Source organism: Thermobia domestica, chromosome 11, assembly GCF_964235325.1.
Source record: "Thermobia domestica chromosome 11, izTheDome1.hap1.1, whole genome shotgun sequence".
Taxonomy (NCBI): domain Eukaryota; kingdom Metazoa; phylum Arthropoda; class Insecta; order Zygentoma; family Lepismatidae; genus Thermobia; species Thermobia domestica.
The window spans coordinates 258,639,402-258,661,995 of NC_137464.1; the positions used below are offsets into that span (position 1 = coordinate 258,639,402).

Genomic DNA, 22,594 nt, shown 5'->3' on the forward strand with positions numbered 1-22,594 from the left:
AACAGTAAAATCAAGAATAAAGCAACCTTCTCTTACGAATGGAGGGCCTTATTCAGTAACAGTTTGCGTCAAAATGACACAAAAGTGCGTTTTGATTTGAGATAACAGGGATAGCAGTTTATTCGGCCCAATTAAAAGATACTTGCATGATCGCAACGAAATATTTGCGATGAGTTTGCGATAATCGGTATTAAATTTTACAAAATTGTGCCCTCCATTAAATAGGATACAGCTTTATTTATTTTACGCGCAACTTTATTATAATTTATGGTCTTTTAAATTAAAATAAATAAAATTTGGAGAATCCCGTTTTTTATTGTTCGTTGAAAAGAAAACAATAGTAATTAGTAGGAGAGAAAATAATTAAAGTTTTTTTTTTTAAAAAAAAAGGAAATTAAATTTTCCCCAATTCTGTATCGGAATGGGTAACAGCAACGCAAAATTGGCGTTTAAGTTTGAGCTGATCGATGCATATCCTGATTTTGCAATTCTGCGAATTGTTTCACAGATATAACACTGAAAGTTTTTAACGCATATTTCGTGTTGCGTAGTAGTCCGCAAAATTTAGCGAAGATTTATACGGAAATCACGTCTTTTCTTGTATAGCCTTAATTTCTCCCATTGCATTATTATTATTATTATTATTATTATTATTATTATTATTATTATTATTATTATTATTATTATTATTATTATTATTATTATTATTAGGTATTCCGCCTTTTGGCAGGTCCTGGGGCTAATGAGATTTTTCATTTCCTTTTCTTCATCTTATCTTTCAGTTTGGACCTGAAAATGTTTCTTCCATGCATCTCGATTTCCAGCTTCCTCTTTTAACTCCCAATATTTTCTTTTATTTTTCAAATCATCGATCAGTTATATTCTTCTTCTTCCTATTCCTCTCTTTCCTTCTATGCCAGTCCTCCAACACCATATTTCGAAACTCTACCAAATTACAGCTGCTATGCCTCACCAACATGGTAGTGTAGTTGTGATCCACTTTGGTGCCATTCCTCTCGTGGGTATCATCAAACCAGATGCTATGTGAAAACGTCTCTGGCTACAGTGTTTGATGCTCAAATGTTCAGAGTGGACGCTAATGTCCGATGGAGTAACAGAGCAAGTGAAAAAGTTTGTATTTAAATCAAGTATTCACAAACCTGGAGAAGACATTGAATCTCTTGAAATATTTATACCGGAGGTGAGTTATAATACGATGTAATTTGCTATTGCGTGATTTATCTTTTTATAGAAATGTACGTAAAATTAATGCTTTATTGTGCGTGGGTAACTATATCATGCATTCGGTAACATTTCTCATCTGTTGTAAATTTTGCTTTTAGTTTTGTTTGATATGATATTTTAGATGTATTCGTCGAGTGGTGTACCAAAATGTAAACTCATGACTATTCTAAATGAGTTATGGCGTGCCTAAGTTTTATTCCTTTTAAAATGCAGACCTCATATCGGAATTAGTAGTATAAATAAAATTATGTATAGACACTATTTGCGATGGAAAGATTGTTGTAATGCCGTATGTAGCGACGTAATTCTCTAATCGTATAATGTAGATATTTATATCCCATATTAACAAGAGTTACATCTAGGATTGTTCAGAATTACTAATGATTTCCGTAAAAAAGAGAAAACGGCCAATCTTCCGTGGATGGCGGCCCCGAATTAGACTCCCATTAACCTGTTTTTAATGTTGTAATACTATTTATTTATTAATATTAATGTTATTATTTGTTCATATTAATATATTATTTAGAATTACTCCTTTCATTTCCACCGGGAAGATTCTAAAACACAGGTCCCAATTTTATAAAACCAATGAAATATATTTTACGTACTACCTTGTTTTGGTTCCTTCTCGTACTTTATTCTTTTGTGTTTTACAGCTTTTCAACTTTTTTAATCTTTGAAATATATTATTACCGAAACTAAGAACACTGAACGTCAATTTTTGAACAGTCCATTGCCATGTTCCATTCATTCTATTCTGCTGCTTCGTGGGTTTTCCCGGGGTTCTCCCGTTTCCTCCCACTTTCTTCATTCCACCATTTCATTCATCTCTCATCATCACCGTCTCCTTTAACCTAACTGGCATAAACGTAGGACGTAAAACTTATAGATTTCTTTTCATTTCATTTTCTATTCTGTTTCGTTTTCGCATTCGGAGTTGATGTTGAATTGTTCATTTGTAGTAAACGTATTATGTGATTGTATTGTGTGAATCTGTCGACATATATTATTATTTATATATTGAAATGGGGTATGTTTAGTACAAGGGGTCCAAGAGCACGTAAAAAAACACAAAATTTACAGGAGAAATGAGTGATGCAAGTACTTACACGTAACATAACGTCACCAAATCTAACCTAACCTAACAAACTAACGTAAGCTAACCTGAACTAACCTAAACTAACGTAATATTAGTAGAAATAAGCGAGATTCTATCATTTTTTGGAAAATTATGCGGGACTCCTACACTAATATAACATAAACTAAACTAACCTAACATAGCCTAAACTAGCCTAACCTAACTTAAACTAACCAACTCTACCCTAAAGTAACCGAATGTGAATAGAAATTACCAAAATAGTAACATTTTTTAGAGAAAAGAGCTGGACCCTTTCTGCTAAACATAGGTTATTGAAATATATTGCTTTACACCTGGTGTGTTCTGTGTACATTGTATAATTTCTTTTAGTGTGCTATTTCTTGATGCTATTGTTTGTATGTGTGTTTGTGTTTTATGAGTTTACAAATTGTTTTTATGGCATACAGTGTGGTGTTTGAAATTTATTTTTCGCAATGAGTATATTGTGTTGCATTGTCTGATGTTATTGATGTTCCTGGTTACCTTACTTTGGTTTTTAGGGCAAGTTGCGTGAATTACGATAAAATAAATTTTTCGAAATTATTAATTAACCAAAATCGCACTGCATTGAAGAATTTCTTCTAATAACATATATTCTAAAATAATATGTGTGTGGGGGAGCTCTGCCCCCACCGATATTTTATAATGCAATGTATTGGAATAGTTTATACAGGTTTCCCATTCGTCCTGGAAATCCTGGAAAACCTAAAATGTCCTTGGAAATGCATTTCTGTCCTTGAAGTTGACAGAAATACTGAATGTCAGATTTTTCATAATTATAATGAATTTAATTGATTTCTATTTTAGTTTGCTATTCCTGGTTTTGTGCTGATTAATAATTTGTCATGATCCTGCATGTGTAGGTGTTGGTGGGTTTTCTTTCATCCACTAGTCTATCAACCCATTCTTGGATGCTGTCTTCCAGGGTTGGCAAAAACCATGTTTTTTTTATTGAAAAAACTTTTTTTTTTTCTGGTTTAAACCAGATTGTTTGGTTTAAATAATTTGCTCTATGTATTTATATTACACATGGACAGAAACAGGTTTGTTTTGCCTTGATGTTGTTATGCAACGATAGGATTTTGCTGGAAGCGGTCACATAAGCTTAAAGCGGAATCCGAACGCTTCTCGGATCACATCCGAGAGAAACTGTTCTCCATTTGGACTCGTAACCGGAACTAATTGGCCAAAAATGCGATGAGACTGCCGATTCACTCACAAAGGACTGCTGATAAAAATACGTTGTACTGATCTTTACATACTTTTTAATGTAATTGTCAAGAGTCATTTCAGAAGGACACAAAGATAAACAGTTGTAACAGACCGATTAACGGTTGTTTACATTTTTATTTGAGTTGGCTCCCGGATTGTAATGTTTACCGGTTGTTTAGGCAGCGTTAAAGTTGGTTCGTGTATTGTAATACTGCACCCGAGTGCCTCCAAAGATTTGTTTCGATGTTAATTTGTTTCGTTGCCAATGAAATAAATGGCACAAAAGGGTTATTAGTTTTATATGCGATATGCAAAACACATATGAGATATGCGCACACACCAATAATTTACCACGTTTATATATATACAATTGTTTCGAGCTACTGTAATAATTCCACTCATGTTATAGCTTAATATAGTGAAAATTTGATTTACGCTTTTGTTCTACTTTAATTTACCTTATCTATAGAAATATCAATCCAAAACAAGTTTTGGCTGAATAAAATTCAGCCTCTCATGCTATGCTATTTTGTTGTTTTTCGTCATTCTTCTGTTAAGAACGTAGCGATCATTTCTGATTATTCCCGCAAGAGGGCATTCGGATCACTATTAGAGAAAACGAAATGTTAAACATTTTCAACATGGAGATTTCGTCGTGAGTTGATTCTTTCGTTTCTAAGGAGATTTAAAAACAACGGCCAGACAAAATTAAAGGAACATTAAAAATTAGTAACTATAGTTCTCGGTAAGTTAGAAATTAGAAATATGTATAGATATTCGTGATCTCTAAGGTTAGATTCTTGTATAGATATGTATTTATGGTAAAACTGTGTTAATTACAGTCGAACATATAATATTTAAAAACCGCGTTTATTAAGGTCTGGTGACGCGAGGATGATGAGGCAGTGAAACGCCGTTTTACAATGTAAAAGGAAGGATGGCTAGGTCGGCTCCTTAAAATATAGAAATTTTGTAACCAAAGTATAATCTCCAGGTGACAAGGACCGACAGGACTATTTTGTAGGAACCTCAGCCAATTGGGTAACATTCATCCATTTTATCTTATTTTCTTCTTGTTCCGATTATAAACAAACTCACTAATTCAACAAATGAAGTGTTTCGAAATAAATATGTGTAGTTAAAGTAAAAGGCGTTACGCGTTTAGACAGCTCATCTCGTTACCACTCAATAGAATGATATCATAAGAATATGTGATCAACATCGAAAATTGTTGGTGAACTTTACTTTAAGCGCACCGCTCGATATTAATATTTTCCATGTGAGAATTGATACAGGTTTCTTTATTGTTAGATTAAGTAATATTTGTCAATTTGAGATGTCATTTTAACGTGTGTCTTATTTAAAAAAAAAAAAATGTGTTTAGGTTGCTTAGGTTAGGTAAATTGAACGTGTCTCATAATATACATTTATTTTGATTGTTAGGTTAGGATATCAGATTGTGGGCTTACTGTTAAATAATGTACTCTTGTGTTGTCTTGTGATAATATTTCGGGAACATAATATTTCAATTGCTTGTTTAGGTTAGGTAAATTGAACTTGTGTGCTTACGGTTAAATAATGTGCTATTATTTTGTCTCGTGATATATTTGGGAAAATACATATTTTGACTGCTTACTTAGGTTACGTAAATTGAACTTGTGTGCTTACCGTAAAATAATGTCCTGTTATTTTGTTTTCGCGATATTTTTTTTTTTAACATGTATTCCAATTGCGTAGGTTAGGGCTTTATGTAGGTTAAGAAATTATATTTTGAAAGTGAATCGTACATATAACTCGGGTCTTAAATGTGAAAGGGTTTTGCTAATTTAGGATAGTAAATGTACCGGTTTTCATTGTTGTTGTCTCATGATATGCGAGTGCATACTTGATCTATGCAGATTTCAGCGAACCTTCAATTGTAGTTCTTCTTTCCATATATATATTTAAATCTTGTTCGAATATGCTTCCGTGCAAGACTCTGTCTTGGGCATATATCTAGTTTAAAGGTGCCATTCACGCGTTATGGAATTCTTTACATATTTGCCTCATCGGGAGTCAACGTAGCTAACTAATGCTCAACTTTACGGATAAACATATACGTACTTACATCTATTCAATTTGTCGATCTTAAACACAATTTGAAATTTGTTACGTGTCCATTGCTCTTGAAAAGTAATGACATTATATTGTGACGTTAAAAAAAATGATAATAATGTTGATAATGACGTTCTAATCTCTCATAGAATATGTAAACCCTGGCGTAGAGAAGTAGAAGTAGAGCATTTTTTTTTTCATTTGTAAATATATCATCTCATTAGTAGTAGATTTTTTTTTTAGATGTATTATGTACGATTGATACATGCTACTTACTTGTTCTAGAGTACAATGAGAATGTAGTAGCAGTCATGTAGGCTTATGTTGTCGCCTAACTCAAATGATATGTACAGGGTTATGAATCGTGAACGTCTATTTAGTAATAATTTTAGTAATGATAATGTCATTTCGTTAAATGAATAATTAGAGCATATGGACTGTTATTCTTAAGTGATCACGAACTGAGTATGTATTGTAAAGATATTAAAATGTGAAAATTGATACAATTTTGAAATTAAGTCAATGTAGTAACATAATCTCGTAATTGTTTTAATGTACGGCGATGTAGGCAAATATCTAACAGACTTTATTCTGTTGCTCTGGATAATTACAATGTAACTGTTGACTGATTGGCACAAATAAACAATCACGACCGAATCTCAATTTTATAATTTCGAATACTGTTCATAGAGTTAAGCATATGTAAGTTTGATTTTTTTTCATTTAACTTAAGTTAACGACGTTGAGTCTTCTTTCATTTCGATTAGCCACTTAACAAGAATTTGGAATCTTTTGATAAAATTTGTTGCGCATGCTTGAACTGATTTTTTTTTTTTTTTAAGCCAACATAACCTAAACATTAAGTTAAAACATAACCAAAGAAAATGGTTTGTTATAAATTGGTTTATTCTTGAGATTTTCTCATCCCTTGAAAAGAAAACTGTTATAAATCGGCGACCCTTTGCTATAATATATGAAGCTAGGCTGTTATAAATGGACTATCCAATTCAGGATTTGCCTGATAGGTATTCATTTCTTTTATGATCGTAAAACTGGTATGTTATAAATTGGCTTATCTCAGCCAGGATTCTATTTACTTTAGCGTTAACGTAATGACTTAAACCAGTCTGTTATAAATTGGCGACCCAGCCAGGATATTAGTTAACTTTGCTATATGTGAAGCTGAAGTGAGTTATAAATTGGCGACTTCAGCTTCAGGATATTTGTTTACTTGATAAAGTATTCTGTTTTGTGTGCTAACCGAGATGAAAGCTAAATAATAAGTGGATATAATGATGATGAGTTGCTAAACGCGTGACCCAACTAATATGATGTAAATAGATGATGTTAAGTGATTCTGCCAGTGACGATCACGAATTTCAAGTTTGTGTTTATTGTAAAGAAAACCTAGATCGAAGTAACGTAAAAACGATAGCATGTGTGAATTGTAGCAAAGAAGTTCACTTTGACTGTTTGAAACTGTCGCAGCCCAGAGTTGAACAAAGTATTAAAGTAGATTCATGCTGGGTTTGTGTTCCATGTCAACAACGCATAGTCAGTACTATGGATGAGTTATTCGGTGAAGTAATTTCTGAGGTGAAAGCTCTTAAGCATGAATATTCATATGAGATGAAAGTGCTGAAAAATGAATTATCGTCTAATATGTTAGTTTTTCGAACAGAAATGTCACCAGTATCAACGGTTAAGAATGATGAAGTAATGGAACTCGCTACTACTAAACTAGAAATCAGAGCTATGGGGTCATGTGAAACTGATAGTGTTGAAGGCACAGATTTACAATTAGTAAATAATAATTGTTGTGATGTTTTAGATAAGATAAATAATAATTCACAAAATGATATGGCTGCATTAGAAGCGCCTGAACTTAGTTCTCATTTAAATGTTATTAATGATGATGTAACTAATGAGACTGAGGATTATGATGAAGTAGATGTAGACGTAGATTTAGATTTAGATTTAGTATTTAGTAGTAGGTATAGGATATGTGCCAATAAATATTTGTTATGTGAGCCCCAGATAATGCATGATAAGACTAATGATAGCTCTTTCGGGTATGCTTATTGTGAAAGAAAGAAGTATGATAGGATAGCGAATGGTAGTCGAGTGAAGAATATAAAGCTTCATATGCTAAGTAGTGACAATGTTGATACTCCTTTTGATATTGATGACGAAAGAATGGATAGATTTCGAAAAGGGAGAAAAGATGTAAGAATCCCTAATGGGATACCTAGCACAAATGTTAATGTAAATAGATCAAAGCTGTTTAGGTGGTTAATAGGGAATTGCTCTAGCCAGGGGCGGAGACATACGTTAATCGGAAAACACTGTTGCAAGTGGCTAGAAGCACTCCGTAGGATAAGACAGGCAAAGATATCACCGCCTGTATTAGCTCCTCCTACAACTGAATTTGTAACCCTGCCTTTTGTTTTCTTTTCCTTTTGTTGTGTTTCTAGTAGTTTAATTTGTGTTCATGATGTTTTGTGTATAATGTAGGAGGTAAGAGATTATATAGATATTCAATAACAAAATGGGAATTTAGAATCTTGATCTATAAACTTCTCTTTTAGTGGCTTTATTGAACCTAAGAACTGAAATTGTGTAAAAGAACGGCAAGTTGAGTCAAATTCGTTTAGTCAGTGGGAATGATAATTTCAGTTTTTTTTTTTTTTTAAAAAAAAGGGGTTAAACTCGCGGAAAAGGATATTTTCTTTTGAAAAGGGATTATTCGGACTAACTTTGAACATTCAGGATTTGTTTACGTATCAGTATAATATGCAGTATCAGAAATGTATAATCTAACAGTATAACCTACCTGTCAATTAATTCCTTTTGGGTCCAGTGATTCCTCTGTCTTTTTCAAACGTACTAATAGGGACTACGATCACATCTTCGTATATTGCCGTATTCTTTTGTTGCAGCGAAGCTGGTTAGTAATAATAATGATAATAACAATAAAGTTTCCCATTTTGTTAGCTACTTTGGTCTCAATTCGGGAAAATGGATTGAGCAGTTGGTATTAAAGGAAAGCGATAATTGCTCGACTGAACTTCTCTCCTCGAAATAATATTTTGAAATTAAAATGCATTCATTCCGAGACGAAGTGATTTTGTACTGCCTTGTTTAAACTTTATTGACGTACTTTGTGCTGAAGGAAGTACCGCGAATCGAAATATAAATATAACGTATCCCGAAAACAAGAGCTGAACTTTCTAAATTATAATATTTGGCAAACCTTACCAAAATTCTTTTTCGTTCGACTAGGTTCAACCTGTGCTCAATGTACATTTAAATGCGTATGCGGGAGAAAAGTAGTTTCTCAGTGTACCGGTAATAATAGCTTCACTTCTCTTTAAGCTTTGTGATGTGCTTTAGTTCTACTTTTGATGAACATTTCATTCATTTAGAACAACTCTTTGAAATTCTAACCTTTGGAAACTTTGAACTAAATTTTAAGAAATGTCAGTTCGTCAAGTCTGAGATTTTATTTTTGGGACACATTGTGAATGGGAAGGAATTAAAGCCGAATCCCAAACACAACGAAGCGATAAAGTATTTTCCGATACCGAAAACCAAGAAGAAACTTAGGTCCTTCTTAGGCATTCTTTTTTGGCGAAGGAAATTTATTCCTCGGTTTGCGGCCTTAACAGCGCCATTTTTCGATTTGTTGAAGAAAGACAAGAAATATTGTCTAACTGAGGAATTGATGAATAGATTCCAACAATTGAGGGAATTGTTGAGTGAGCCTCCAGCGCTCAGTCAACCTAATTTCGACCAACCGTTTCACTTATTCTCAGATGCGTCACTAGAAAATTTGGCTGGCTATCTGGCTCAATATGATGATACTGGAGAACTTCTCGTTATCGGCTATGCAAGTAGAAAATTAAAGTTATATGAAGTTTCCTATTCGATCTTCCAACTGGAGTTGCTAGCGGTATTGTTTCTGTGCGAGCATTTCTCGTATTATATTTTAGGTAGAAAAAATCACGGTTCATTGTGACAATAGTGCAGTGACATACGCTTTTACGTTACAGAACTTGGATCCCCGAACCACAAAAATTTTGTTAAAGTTACAGAGGTTCGATCTTCGGTTCGAGCACATTAAAGGGGTGGATAATAAAATAGCTGACATTTTAAGTCGCAATACTCCGGAACTCCCTGCCGAACCTGAAGAATACCATGTTAATTCTGTTAATTTTGTTAATTTTGTTTGTTATGATGAGAGTACGTGGTTCTCTGTAAATGAGTTAATGCAAATGCAAGCGGGTGATAAGTACTGTAACGAATTAAGAGCGAAAATGTCAGACAGTGCCGATTCTCGAATTCGTCTAATAAACAATTTGGTCTATATTCAAAATCCAAAACCGAAACGTTGGCTGCTAGTGATCCCAGAGTTATTGATTGGGAGAACGATTAGGAAGGTTCATGAAACGGGGCATTTTGGTGTTAGCAAATGTTTGAAATTAGTTCAAGAATTGTTTTCCTGGAAAGGACAAAAACGTACGTTCCAAAATTTCATCAATAATTGTGAGCTGTGTGCCCGAACGAAGTTCTCCAATAGAATTATTGCTCGTGAGGATCTGCATATTGAGGCAGATAATCCACCTTCTAAATTATGCATTGATCTCGTGGAGAAATTGCCATGTAGCTATGGGTTTTATTATATACTCTCAATTGTTGATGTTTATTCATTTCTTTTTCGGCTGCTGATAGATTTCGAGAAAAATTTCCATGGCCGTCTGAATTGAAAACAATAGAAAATTCTAAACGGCACATTCAGGTAGAACCCCGTTGGTTGTCAAAACGGAAGCGAAAGTCGCAAAATAATGTGATTGAAATTAAGGAAATGGATTTGGTAATGGTAAAAACACATTTTCAATCTGACGCATTTAAGAAGGTCACACACAAATACATGCCTGTATTCACGGGACCTTTTGTTGTGACTCGAGTGCATCACAATTCCGTTTCTTTAAAAGATTTGGAGGGGAGAGAAGTGCCGACTCAAAATTTATCAAATGTAAAATTGTTCAACTGCTCTCCAGAAAAGAGAGAAGAATTGTTAAAAGACTTTAAATAGTCATTAAAAATTAAAAAAAAAAAAAAAAAAAAACAATTTTTTTAATGTTAATGTTTTAAGTAGTTAAAATTTTTTTTTTCTAAAGCCGCCGGGAAAAATGTAACAGACCGATTAACGGTTGTTTACATTTTTATTTGAGTTGGCTCCCGGATTGTAATGTTTACCGGTTGTTTAGGCAGCGTTAAAGTTGGTTCGTGTATTGTAATACTGCACCCGAGTGCCTCCAAAGATTTGTTTCGATGTTAATTTGTTTCGTTGCCAATGAAATAAATGGCACAAAAGGGTTATTAGTTTTATATGCGATATGCAAAACACATATGAGATATGCGCACACACCAATAATTTACCACGTTTATATATATACAATTGTTTCGAGCTACTGTAATAATTCCACTCATGTTATAGCTTAATATAGTGAAAATTTGATTTACGCTTTTGTTCTACTTTAATTTACCTTATCTATAGAAATATCAATCCAAAACAAGTTTTGGCTGAATAAAATTCAGCCTCTCATGCTATGCTATTTTGTTGTTTTTCGTCATCCTTCTGTTAAGAACGTAGCGATCATTTCTGATTATTCCCGCAAGAGGGCATTCGGATCACTATTAGAGAAAACGAAATGTTAAACATTTTCAACATGGAGATTTCGTCGTGAGTTGATTCTTTCGTTTCTAAGGAGATTTAAAAACAACGGCCAGACAAAATTAAAGGAACATTAAAAATTAGTAACTATAGTTCTCGGTAAGTTAGAAATTAGAAATATATATAGATATTCGTGATCTCTAAGGTTAGATTCTTGTATAGATATGTATTTATGGTAAAACTGTGTTAATTACAGTCGAACATATAATATTTAAAAACCGCGTTTATTAAGGTCTGGTGACGCGAGGATGATGAGGCAGTGAAACGCCGTTTTACAATGTAAAAGGAAGGATGGCTAGGTCGGCTCCTTAAAATATAGAAATTTTGTAACCAAAGTATAATCTCTCGGAACTAAACCTAGTATAAATTACTAATTGGTGTTAACCTGAATTATTTGAAAAAAAAAAAAAAAGGAACGTTGAGGAGTCTGACCGAAATGAAAATTGCATAAAATAAGTTTTGGCTAAAGCCATCAAGTGTTGCTTCCGCCATTACGAGTGATAGCGTAATGTGCAGGAAGTAAGTTTGTTGGAGTTCATCTCATCAGATAACGGGACCAAGTCCCATATTTTATAGGACGTGGAACCAATACCCGAGGAGATTGACTGCAACGTGTAATAAATAGGTTTGCTAACCTATCCTGTCAAGCCGGGGATCCAGGTGACAAGGACCGACAGGACTATTTTGTAGGAACCTCAGCCAATTGGGTAACATTCATCCATTTTATCTTATTTTCTTCTTGTTCCGATTATAAACAAACTCACTAATTCAACAAATGAAGTGTTTCGAAATAAATATGTGTAGTTAAAGTAAAAGGCGTTACGCGTTTAGACAGCTCATCTCGTTACCACTCAATAGAATGATATCATAAGAATATGTGATCAACATCGAAAATTGTTGGTGAACTTTACTTTAAGCGCACCGCTCGATATTAATATTTTCCATGTGAGAATTGATACAGGTTTCTTTATTGTTAGATTAAGTAATATTTGTCAATTTGAGATGTCATTTTAACGTGTGTCTTATTTAAAAAAAAAAAAATGTGTTTAGGTTGCTTAGGTTAGGTAAATTGAACGTGTCTCATAATATACATTTATTTTGATTGTTAGGTTAGGATATCAGATTGTGGGCTTACTGTTAAATAATGTACTCTTGTGTTGTCTTGTGATAATATTTCGGGAACATAATATTTCAATTGCTTGTTTAGGTTAGGTAAATTGAACTTGTGTGCTTACGGTTAAATAATGTGCTATTATTTTGTCTCGTGATATATTTGGGAAAATACATATTTTGACTGCTTACTTAGGTTACGTAAATTGAACTTGTGTGCTTACCGTAAAATAATGTCCTGTTATTTTGTTTTCGCGATATTTTTTTTTTTAACATGTATTTCAATTGCGTAGGTTAGGGCTTTATGTAGGTTAAGAAATTATATTTTGAAAGTGAATCGTACATATAACTCGGGTCTTAAATGTGAAAGGGTTTTGCTAATTTAGGATAGTAAATGTACCGGTTTTCATTGTTGTTGTCTCATGATATGCGAGTGCATACTTGATCTATGCAGATTTCAGCGAACCTTCAATTGTAGTTCTTCTTTCCATATATATATTTAAATCTTGTTCGAATATGCTTCCGTGCAAGACTCTGTCTTGGGCATATATCTAGTTTAAAGGTGCCATTCACGCGTTATGGAATTCTTTACATATTTGCCTCATCGGGAGTCAACGTAGCTAACTAATGCTCAACTTTACGGATAAACATATACGTACTTACATCTATTCAATTTGTCGATCTTAAACACAATTTGAAATTTGTTACGTGTCCATTGCTCTTGAAAAGTAATGACATTATATTGTGACGTTAAAAAAAATGATAATAATGTTGATAATGACGTTCTAATCTCTCATAGAATATGTAAACCCTGGCGTAGAGAAGTAGAAGTAGAGCATTTTTTTTTTCATTTGTAAATATATCATCTCATTAGTAGTAGATTTTTTTTTTAGATGTATTATGTACGATTGATACATGCTACTTACTTGTTCTAGAGTACAATGAGAATGTAGTAGCAGTCATGTAGGCTTATGTTGTCGCCTAACTCAAATGATATGTACAGGGTTATGAATCGTGAACGTCTATTTAGTAATAATTTTAGTAATGATAATGTCATTTCGTTAAATGAATAATTAGAGCATATGGACTGTTATTCTTAAGTGATCACGAACTGAGTATGTATTGTAAAGATATTAAAATGTGAAAATTGATACAATTTTGAAATTAAGTCAATGTAGTAACATAATCTCGTAATTGTTTTAATGTACGGCGATGTAGGCAAATATCTAACAGACTTTATTCTGTTGCTCTGGATAATTACAATGTAACTGTTGACTGATTGGCACAAATAAACAATCACGACCGAATCTCAATTTTATAATTTCGAATACTGTTCATAGAGTTAAGCATATGTAAGTTTGATTTTTTTTCATTTAACTTAAGTTAACGACGTTGAGTCTTCTTTCATTTCGATTAGCCACTTAACAAGAATTTGGAATCTTTTGATAAAATTTGTTGCGCATGCTTGAACTGATTTTTTTTTTTTTTTTTAAGCCAACATAACCTAAACATTAAGTTAAAACATAACCAAAGAAAATGGTTTGTTATAAATTGGTTTATTCTTGAGATTTTCTCATCCCTTGAAAAGAAAACTGTTATAAATCGGCGACCCTTTGCTATAATATATGAAGCTAGGCTGTTATAAATGGACTATCCAATTCAGGATTTGCCTGATAGGTATTCATTTCTTTTATGATCGTAAAACTGGTATGTTATAAATTGGCTTATCTCAGCCAGGATTCTATTTACTTTAGCGTTAACGTAATGACTTAAACCAGTCTGTTATACAGTTGCACAAATGAAACCATTATACAGAATTATATATAAATCGGGAAACTCCCGTTATTGCTTGCCATGTAAAATTTTATTGTCAACGTATCATAATTAGTACGCTAAAACTGAAGTATTAAATTACAAATTTAGAATGTAGGTATCATTCAATAAAATTAAAACCGGAAGTTTAACCCAAGCTAATGTTGTAAGCAGTCGATAAATTTTGCCAATTTCTATCAATATATTTAAGCAACCTTGGTTTCTTTATAAAACAACAAGCATTCAAGCAAGCAGAAATATACAATTTGGTTTCGTTTCGTATGATTACCGCTTAACGTCCTTATGTAATACCTAGGTTATTAAGCAGAAGACTTTTGCTTAAAGTGACATCCGAATCACTACTTCGTTTACACTTGAAAGAAGGGTTGTGGTTCGACCGAGAATTGAATATGGGACGCCTTGATTAAACGGTGAAAAGGAGATGACTAATGCAGATGATTTGATGTGTGAAAACGACACCATGAAGTTCACACGATTTAAAGCTTGGGTTTTATATATATATATATATATATAACGGTTTAAACCAGCCAACTCTGCTGTCTTCATTAGCACTAGTCTCCGGAAACTGTGCTTTGTACCAGTATCAATCTTTCATAGTCAGTATATCAATGTCATATCTTTCAATTCCTTGCTATGCCAAAGAAACTTTTAAGTTTTCCTGAGAAAGAAAAGGAAATAGATGGAAACAAGTGAATCTTTGGTGACTCAAGCAGACCAGGTCGTACATGAAGCAGAGCAGCTTTGTTAAAGAAGAAAGAGATTGTCTATGCATGAGGAAATCACACAACTCCATACTCAGTTGGAAAACTTGTAATATAATTCCTTTTTTTTTTTTTTTTTTTTTTTCGGAATTATGTATGTCACACTGTCACGCAATGAAGATGCCATGTACGAAAAATAGATTTTTGTTTTTTGTAAATTTGTTCGGTGCGCAGTTAAAATGCCATGTAGAAAGAATGAAAATACATGTGCTGGATGAGGGTGGATCGGGTAGCTGTAAGGGGAGTTGGGAGGCCAAAAGAAAGAAAGAAAAAAAAAAAAAGCACATTACATTGCGCTTTGTGTATTTCATTATTGTGTACTAATATTGTACTTGCATTAATATTCACTGCATAAGCTACTGTACTTTTCATTTCACTGTTGTGAGCTTCGAACCTACAGTTGCATTCCTGTTATACCTTCCTGTGTCGAAGTTCTGGAAAATTGGTTATTTGTCCTGGAAGTTTTTTTTTTTTTTTTTTTTTTGTGTGTGTGTGTGTGCGCGCGCGCGCCGGTGGACCTAGAGGGGGTCCTGTGTTCTATAACCTTGTCATTTCCCTCGTTCACTCGTAACTGTTAACCCCAAATATTTCTTAATTTCATGCTTCCTTTGCTCTTCATTAGATACATATTCATCTGCATTGTATTACTGCATAATTAGTATCTTCCAACTGTAAAGTATTGCAAACTACACACTATTCAGGAATAACGAAGATAATAAATCCTTACCTTGTTTCGAACAACCACTATAACCACACCCTACTACAGTATTATGTAAATAAACTTATAGACGGGAAGGGGGGGGGGGAGTTTGGAGTCGGATCCCTATTTCAAATACATGTCAGGGGATATCAAATATTACAAAATACACACGAAAATACTTCTGTCCTGTACTTGTTGCCGCACAAGGAAATACATATATTCATGAAATATGAACTCTGAATAAGAAATACACTTTTATTGCCTTAGAAAGATTTTTTTTTTTTATTTATTAAGTAAAAAGTTACATTAATAAGTGCAGATTATTTTTAGGAGAACATAGTATAATTGCAAGGTGTACACATGTAGCATAAAAGCTGAACACACAAAACCCATAAAACACTTTAAAAAAAAAAAGTGCTAGGTGACTACTAAAAAGCATAAATGATATCGAACCGAGCCAAGCGGCAATAAGGAGGTACGTCCGTAGGAAGCAGACGCGTGAGTATACACATAAACGAGGATAGGAGATGGCCTTAGAATACATGCCTTGCGTGTGGCACAGCTTTGTGACAATTCTATGGTCACTTGTACACTGCCTTTGTGTAGCACTTCACTTCATGTCTTCCTTATGGAGTACTACGTGGTAAAGAGCACACTTTTCATTTCGTATTTCTTCATTGTTGTACATGTAAGAGATTAAGTCCAGATATATTTTCACGACTTGAACAGCCTTATTGTGAAACCAAGTAACGTTTCTTTTGTAGATTTTCCAAACTTATGTCCCCATAAAATGGGATAACATTCAAAATTTTGTCCTATTTCAGCTTTTTTGCAACTTCCCTCTTCCGCTCTACATGTTTTTCTCCATTACTGTAGCATATACATGTTCTATAGGCATTACAGCAGCTGAAAAAAATCCTGAATCATTCCGAGTTCTTTCTGGTACGTTTAAACATAAAATAACTGCAAGAATAGAATGAAATATATGCTGAAAAAAGTATGGTATGTTTTGTTAAAATCTTGAGTCATTTGTTGTTAAAAAGAAGGCAGAAATACACTTTAGTAAACCGCTCGAAAGAAAGAGTAAGGTTAGGCTCGCTGGCTACGATAATACGAAGATTGGCATGTAATTTGTTACAACAGTAACATATCTCCGTCTGGTATTAAATCAACAAACTGCTGCGTAATAAATTTTACATTTCAATCGAGTGCAAAGAGAAGCTTTGTGCAATGATTTACATAACGAGGAAATGTTTCGGATTAAAATCCAAATCAGAAAGGAAGAAAAAACAATGCTGGAAATAATTCTGGGTGATCCATTTTTTACATTTATCTGTAAACGTAATAATTCGGATTAATCCAGGAAGTGATTAACAGTGACCAATTCAGAGGCATAATATACGTTTATGTATAATAATAATAATAATAATAAACTTTTGACTACACTAGGCTAGAGTTTACGTTATAGTTACTAAACTGTGCGTTAGTTAAAACTAGGGATGGCCACATTTTCCGGAAACCGGAAAATTGAAAACGGAAGGGTCCGTTTTTCCGGAAAAGCGGAAGACGGAAAATTTTCCGGAAAAACGGAAAATGTGAATTCCGGAAACCGGAAAACTTTCTCCGGAAATGTCCATCCCTAGTTAAAACTCTTGTACCCTCTTGTAAGGGGATAAAATATGTTTTCGGTTTCAAAGGTAAGTTTAACAAGGTAAATTTTTGAGTTTTAAACTATGGAGCTTACCCGAGAGAACAATTTAGTGGCTATAATAATTGTTGCAGGCCAAGACAGCCTTGTTCAAATTTGAAAACACGAGATCTGAACTGGAAACTATATCAAGAAACAGAATTTCTTCAAATTTGCAAAAGGGGATAAAAATGTTTTCAAAACTTCATAGTTGTAAAATACCTTCTATACTGGTACATTTTAATATTTTGAGTTCGCGTTCACGGTCTTTGCAATCGGGAGTTTCGGTTTAAATTCCGGTAGCCATCCATCCGGAATTTTTACGTAGTTCCACCAGGCGAATTCCAGGATGGTGCCTTTTTCAGATTATACGGTTTGACCGACTTTCCTTTTCTACTGTTGTTGATGTTACTACAGTGCCGTGCCTTGGGAGGGGGGGGGGTGACGGTCCTGGGCACAGAATTTGGGGGGGAAAAAGAAAAGTAAAGAAAAGAGAGAGCGGAAAAATTACTTGGAATATTACTAGTATGTACTTAAATCCTCTTTCGGCTTTCGGAAGTGGTCCTATAATGCTACTCATGTTAGGAAAATGCATATGCACATATATAAAATGGGAGGAGAAAAAAGTAATAAAAAGTGCTCAAAGTGAAGGAGAACCAGGGTTAATTTTTGAAAATTTTCGTACGCTCAGCGCCATCGTATACTCTCGCCCCGGGCACTGATTTTCCACGGTACTTCACTGTGTTATTATGATTTCTTGTTGGTGCAGGTGAAAAAAAATTTAACCGCACTGATTGTAAGTTTTCTAAGTGAACACCCTTGCAAGTATACTGCTACTTTTTTAGTTTTCTGTGCATCTATTTTATTGTGTTCAGGGCAGAGATGACTATTTTGTAATCAATATTCCCAACGAGACTCGCACAGAATCGAAAATTTGCTGCTACAAGGAAATCACGGAGACGCCTCCAAGATACATAAAGACGTTAATTACCAATGCATTGCCAAACCGTACTATGCATCAATTATTTTAAATATTGTCTTTAAGCTGACCAATGAAATTACTCCTTCCAGCTTTTTTCTTCTTCCATGTATTTCGAATAAATCAGGGCTCCCAGCTGTCCTATTTTTCCTATATTTTGGGAATTTTGTACTATATTTTAATCTTGTCCTATATTTCCTATATTTTTTAGTGATTGCATTATTGAAAATACAAACCAAAGACAGTTCCAATGATGATTTAAGTTGCTACATATTAGCAATATACTAAATAAGTCATAGCATTTTATAAAAGGGATAAGTCACTAATCCTCACTATAATTATTATTATTATTATTATTAATTTGCTCTTTCCTATCCTCCTATGTCCATTTTTTCTGTGTTTCCTATGTGCTTATTCTTCCTCAATGAAGCTTAGCTGAGGAACCTTACCATGATCTAGTCTCTTTTAATCGCAAGCTGTGTTGGTATTCACCAACATATCCCAACGTCTTCCAATATTGCTGTACACAATATGCAAGGTTCACACGCGTCCTGGAAAACCTGGAAATAAAAGTGTTTCGTGAAAACGTTCTGAAAAAGTCATGGAATGCAGAAAAATGGTGAAAATCCTGGAAATTATTTATGGAGTGGAAATGTCCTGAAATTTATGTTGTATAACAGTTGTTAGAAATATGTATATATAATTCGCAGGGCTATGACGAATGAAATGCTGTTATATTATTTATTTTAGAGGAAAATACGTTGATCAAATAATTCATTGTTTAATTAGATTCAAGTATTTCATTACACAGTTAATATTTTTAATAAACATTGCTTTGTTCACTGGCTTTTTTTTTTTTTTTTTTTTTTTTTTTGTTCAAGTTATTTAGATAGCAAAGCTAATATGAACCAGTTACTTAGTATATCAAGTCATTTATTTCAATCAGTTTCTTTCTTTCTTTTTTCATAACAATAGCAGAATCTACTAAGTTTAAAAAGTAAAATGTTGTATTTACTCTTATTCTGTATTAATCTAAATCTTGTTTCCAGTTGCCCATTGGAGTGAAGGGTGGCCTTTCCTTACAATACATTTATTTATTTTTTTCCTGTGCTTCAGAGCATAATCTATTGTATAAACCAAACTGTCCTATATTTTTTCAATGTCCTGCTGGGAGGCGTGATAAATTCCTTGGTCATTCTTCGGGAGCACACAATAGCTTTAATTCCTTTGTAGAATGTGTTGTTAAACATTGTCGTCTTGTATCTCGATAGTGGTATTTCAACATTTAGTGGTACTTACGGTTACCTTTTCTAATGTTATTAGTATCTTTTTTTTTTTTTTTAATCAAAGGAGAGAGGCACAGTGGCTCAAGTAGTAGAGCGCTTATTTCTGGTGCATGAAGTCCTTAGATCGATCCCTGGCCAAGTGGTGAACAACTTCGTATCCGTAGGTTTTCTCGGTGTACACCCGGCAGCTCATTGCCGTGAAATTGTCACGAGGAAAGCAACAGTGGTCTCGTTAATCACACAGTAAAAGCATTGTGATCGAGTGTAATCTGATGCCACCGAAACGGAACAGATTCTGGGAAGGGTTCGTTTTGGTCCATTCCACATAAGTTCACAGAGTCGAGTTCGTAGAAATGTGTTGTGAGCGTAATTTTTTATGTATGTCGTGCCACTGTGAATCGTATTATGTGCGGCATAGAGTTATGGGCCCTACCACATCGACGTCCAAATTGTAGTATGCAAGCACTCTGTCTTCTATCTGTAGCTCAGGGCAACTCTTGTCTAATTTCAGCCTGTCATTTTTCACTAATTGTGTGTATGACACAACAGGTAAATTCATTTTTCACTAAATAATTCAAGTATGTGTCAAATTATAAGCACAGGGCTCATGACGAGTCACTTTTTTAACTAAAAGTTACTTTTTTTCAAGTTTGTCACTAAAATTAGTTTTTTTTTGGGAGATAAAGTGACTTTTTCCTGTGATTTATGTTTTGCATTGGCAGTTTTCTAAGAAAAATATAAAAATAAATAGAAAACGGCAGAAACTTGTTAGTCATAACTCTTCTGAAAGCTTCAGTACTTGCTGTCACATGTGAAACAGTCAGCTTTATTCTCACTTCAGCTTTTATTCTTTCGAAAGCACAGTGGATGGTTGGTGGATGCTTAAGCTCTCAAGGGGCTGAGAACCCTTCTGTGCCTATTCTTTCTTCTATCATAATACTCTTTTAGTTTTCTCTCGTAATAGTTAACGCTTCGCTCAACGTTGTATGTGTGTGTGTTTGTGTGGTTCATCATGTTCGTCTTGCGTAGATGATGAATTTGAATATTTCATGACTTTAAGAACTCTCAATGCTAAGTTAAATATAATGTCTGGGATGAAGAAATTCGAAAATATGCCAAAAGTTGTTCCACTTACTCAGAAGCTTCTTACATCTGCTAACTCTGCTTACCGAAACTACAAAGCATACTTAGAAAACATAAGAAAGGAGGAAGCTCAAAAAGAAGAAGTAAAGGAGAAAAGATGAAACAAAACAACAACAAAGAGAGAGGTGATAGAGAAATTGACAAAGGAAAAGAGGGGCATGATGTGATTTTGGTCACTTTATCGTGTGCTTTTGGTCACTTTTCAACTATTTACAGGAGACCAGACCACTATGAGCCCTGCATTAAACCGAACTTTTCCATTTTTGGCAGCACGGATTTCATTTTCAGTGTACAAATGTTCCAAAAAGCTTTCTTTTTTTTTAAAAAAAAAAGTTAAGGCACACCTGCTGCTGAGATATACCGTTTAATTATTTAACTCAGTTACCTATATGGATGAAACTAAACTCAGTATGGAGTTGAGTTTATTTTAGTTTAGCGTCCCTTTCAGCAACGAGGCTATATGAGACGTGGACCTACTGATTAATGTGGAATGCGAACCACATGAGCTCCCGCCGGGAAACGAAACCGGGTCTCCCACGCCAAAGGCGCGTACGCTAACTGCTTAGCTACGAGAGAGGAGTTGGCAATGCATACTAAAGTTGCTTTTAGAGAAGTCGGAGATCAATGGTTAGCAATTACCTGTCTAGAATTAAGTTTTTCTTTCGGTGACTTGCATTTCTTCCTAAAATTGAATTATTTCGTACATCATGAATGCTTTTGAAATATTAAATTGATATTTTTGTTCTCTTTTCTTCCATTAATAGCAGTTGCAAGCGAGTTACAATTCGTACACGTGGCCTGCGGCTCCAGTGTTAGCATGGTATCTGTGGGAACACCGACGCCGTGAGCTCCCTGGCAAACGTGTTCTGGAGATCGGCGCTGGAACCAGTCTTCCGGGGATTGTCGCCGCCAAATGTGGAGCCATTGTCACATTGACTGACAGTGCCACTCAATCAAAAGGCCTTCAACATATCCAGCGGTGCTGCGAAGCGAATAACCTCCAGGACCAAGTGAGAATTCTGGGACTCACGTGGGGTTTGTTCCTTCAAACAGTTTTCTCAGTGGGACCTGTTGATTACATTATAGGGTCAGATTGTTTCTTTGAACCTGCTTTATTTGAAGATATCATTGTGACAGTGGCGTATTTGTTAGAAAAGAACCCTCATGCCAAATTTCTATGTACTTACGACGACAGGAACGGTGATTGGTCTATAGAGCATTTGTTACATAAATGGCATTTACAGTGTGAACATATTTCACTGAAAGAATTAGCAGAAGCGGCTGGTATTGACGTTAATGAGTTGACACAAAATCGTACCATTTTGCTTTTCGAAATTAGTAGGATCGATTTGTAAATAGAGAGAGATTAGTTTTGCAGAAGATGGCTTCCAGGTCGGTGAAACGATTGTTTGTAGGTAATCTCCCATGGACTGTAGCACACAGAGAGTTGAGGCAGTATTTCTCTGAGTTTGGCAAAGTGTTGTCTGCCAACGTAATCTTCGACAAAAAGACAGGGTTGAGTCGTGGCTACGGGTTTGTGGTGTTCGCAGGGGAAGAGGAATTTAACACTGCTTTGAGGAAAAATAATCATATGTTGGAGGGAAGTAGACTGAACGTACAACCAGCTGCGAGGGAGAAGTAGACAGTTGCGTAGATTCGTGTATAGTTA

The 22,594-nt window shown here is 34.4% G+C and overlaps 2 protein-coding genes across 2 annotated transcripts; both read left to right on the forward strand.

Annotated features, from left to right (window-relative positions):
* Window positions 1-1,036: 1,036 nt before the first annotated feature.
* Window positions 1,037-22,458, forward strand: LOC145664978 (histone-arginine methyltransferase METTL23-like). Its single transcript, XM_081732146.1, has 2 exons — window positions 1,037-1,201; window positions 21,690-22,458. The coding sequence occupies exons 1-2, from the start codon at window positions 1,073-1,075 to the stop codon at window positions 22,278-22,280; spliced, it is 720 nt and encodes a 239-aa protein (XP_081588272.1). The 5' UTR covers window positions 1,037-1,072; the 3' UTR covers window positions 22,281-22,458.
* Window positions 22,307-22,567, forward strand: LOC145664979 (SRA stem-loop-interacting RNA-binding protein, mitochondrial-like). Its single transcript, XM_081732147.1, has one exon. The coding sequence runs from the start codon at window positions 22,307-22,309 to the stop codon at window positions 22,565-22,567; it is 261 nt and encodes an 86-aa protein (XP_081588273.1).
* The last annotated feature ends 27 nt before the right edge of the window (window positions 22,568-22,594 follow it).

What these genes read in the sequence shown, in the direction of transcription:
- LOC145664978 (XM_081732146.1), top strand. Translation starts at nt 1,073, where the DNA reads ATGCTCAAATGTTCAGAGTGGACGCTAATGTCCGATGGAGTAACAGAG. An exon ending in TTGAAATATTTATACCGGAG is followed by an intron (nt 1,202 to 21,689) that starts GTGAGTTATAAT and finishes TTCCATTAATAG; the next exon opens with CAGTTGCAAGCGAGTTACAA.
- LOC145664979 (XM_081732147.1), top strand. Translation starts at nt 22,307, where the DNA reads ATGGCTTCCAGGTCGGTGAAACGATTGTTTGTAGGTAATCTCCCATGG.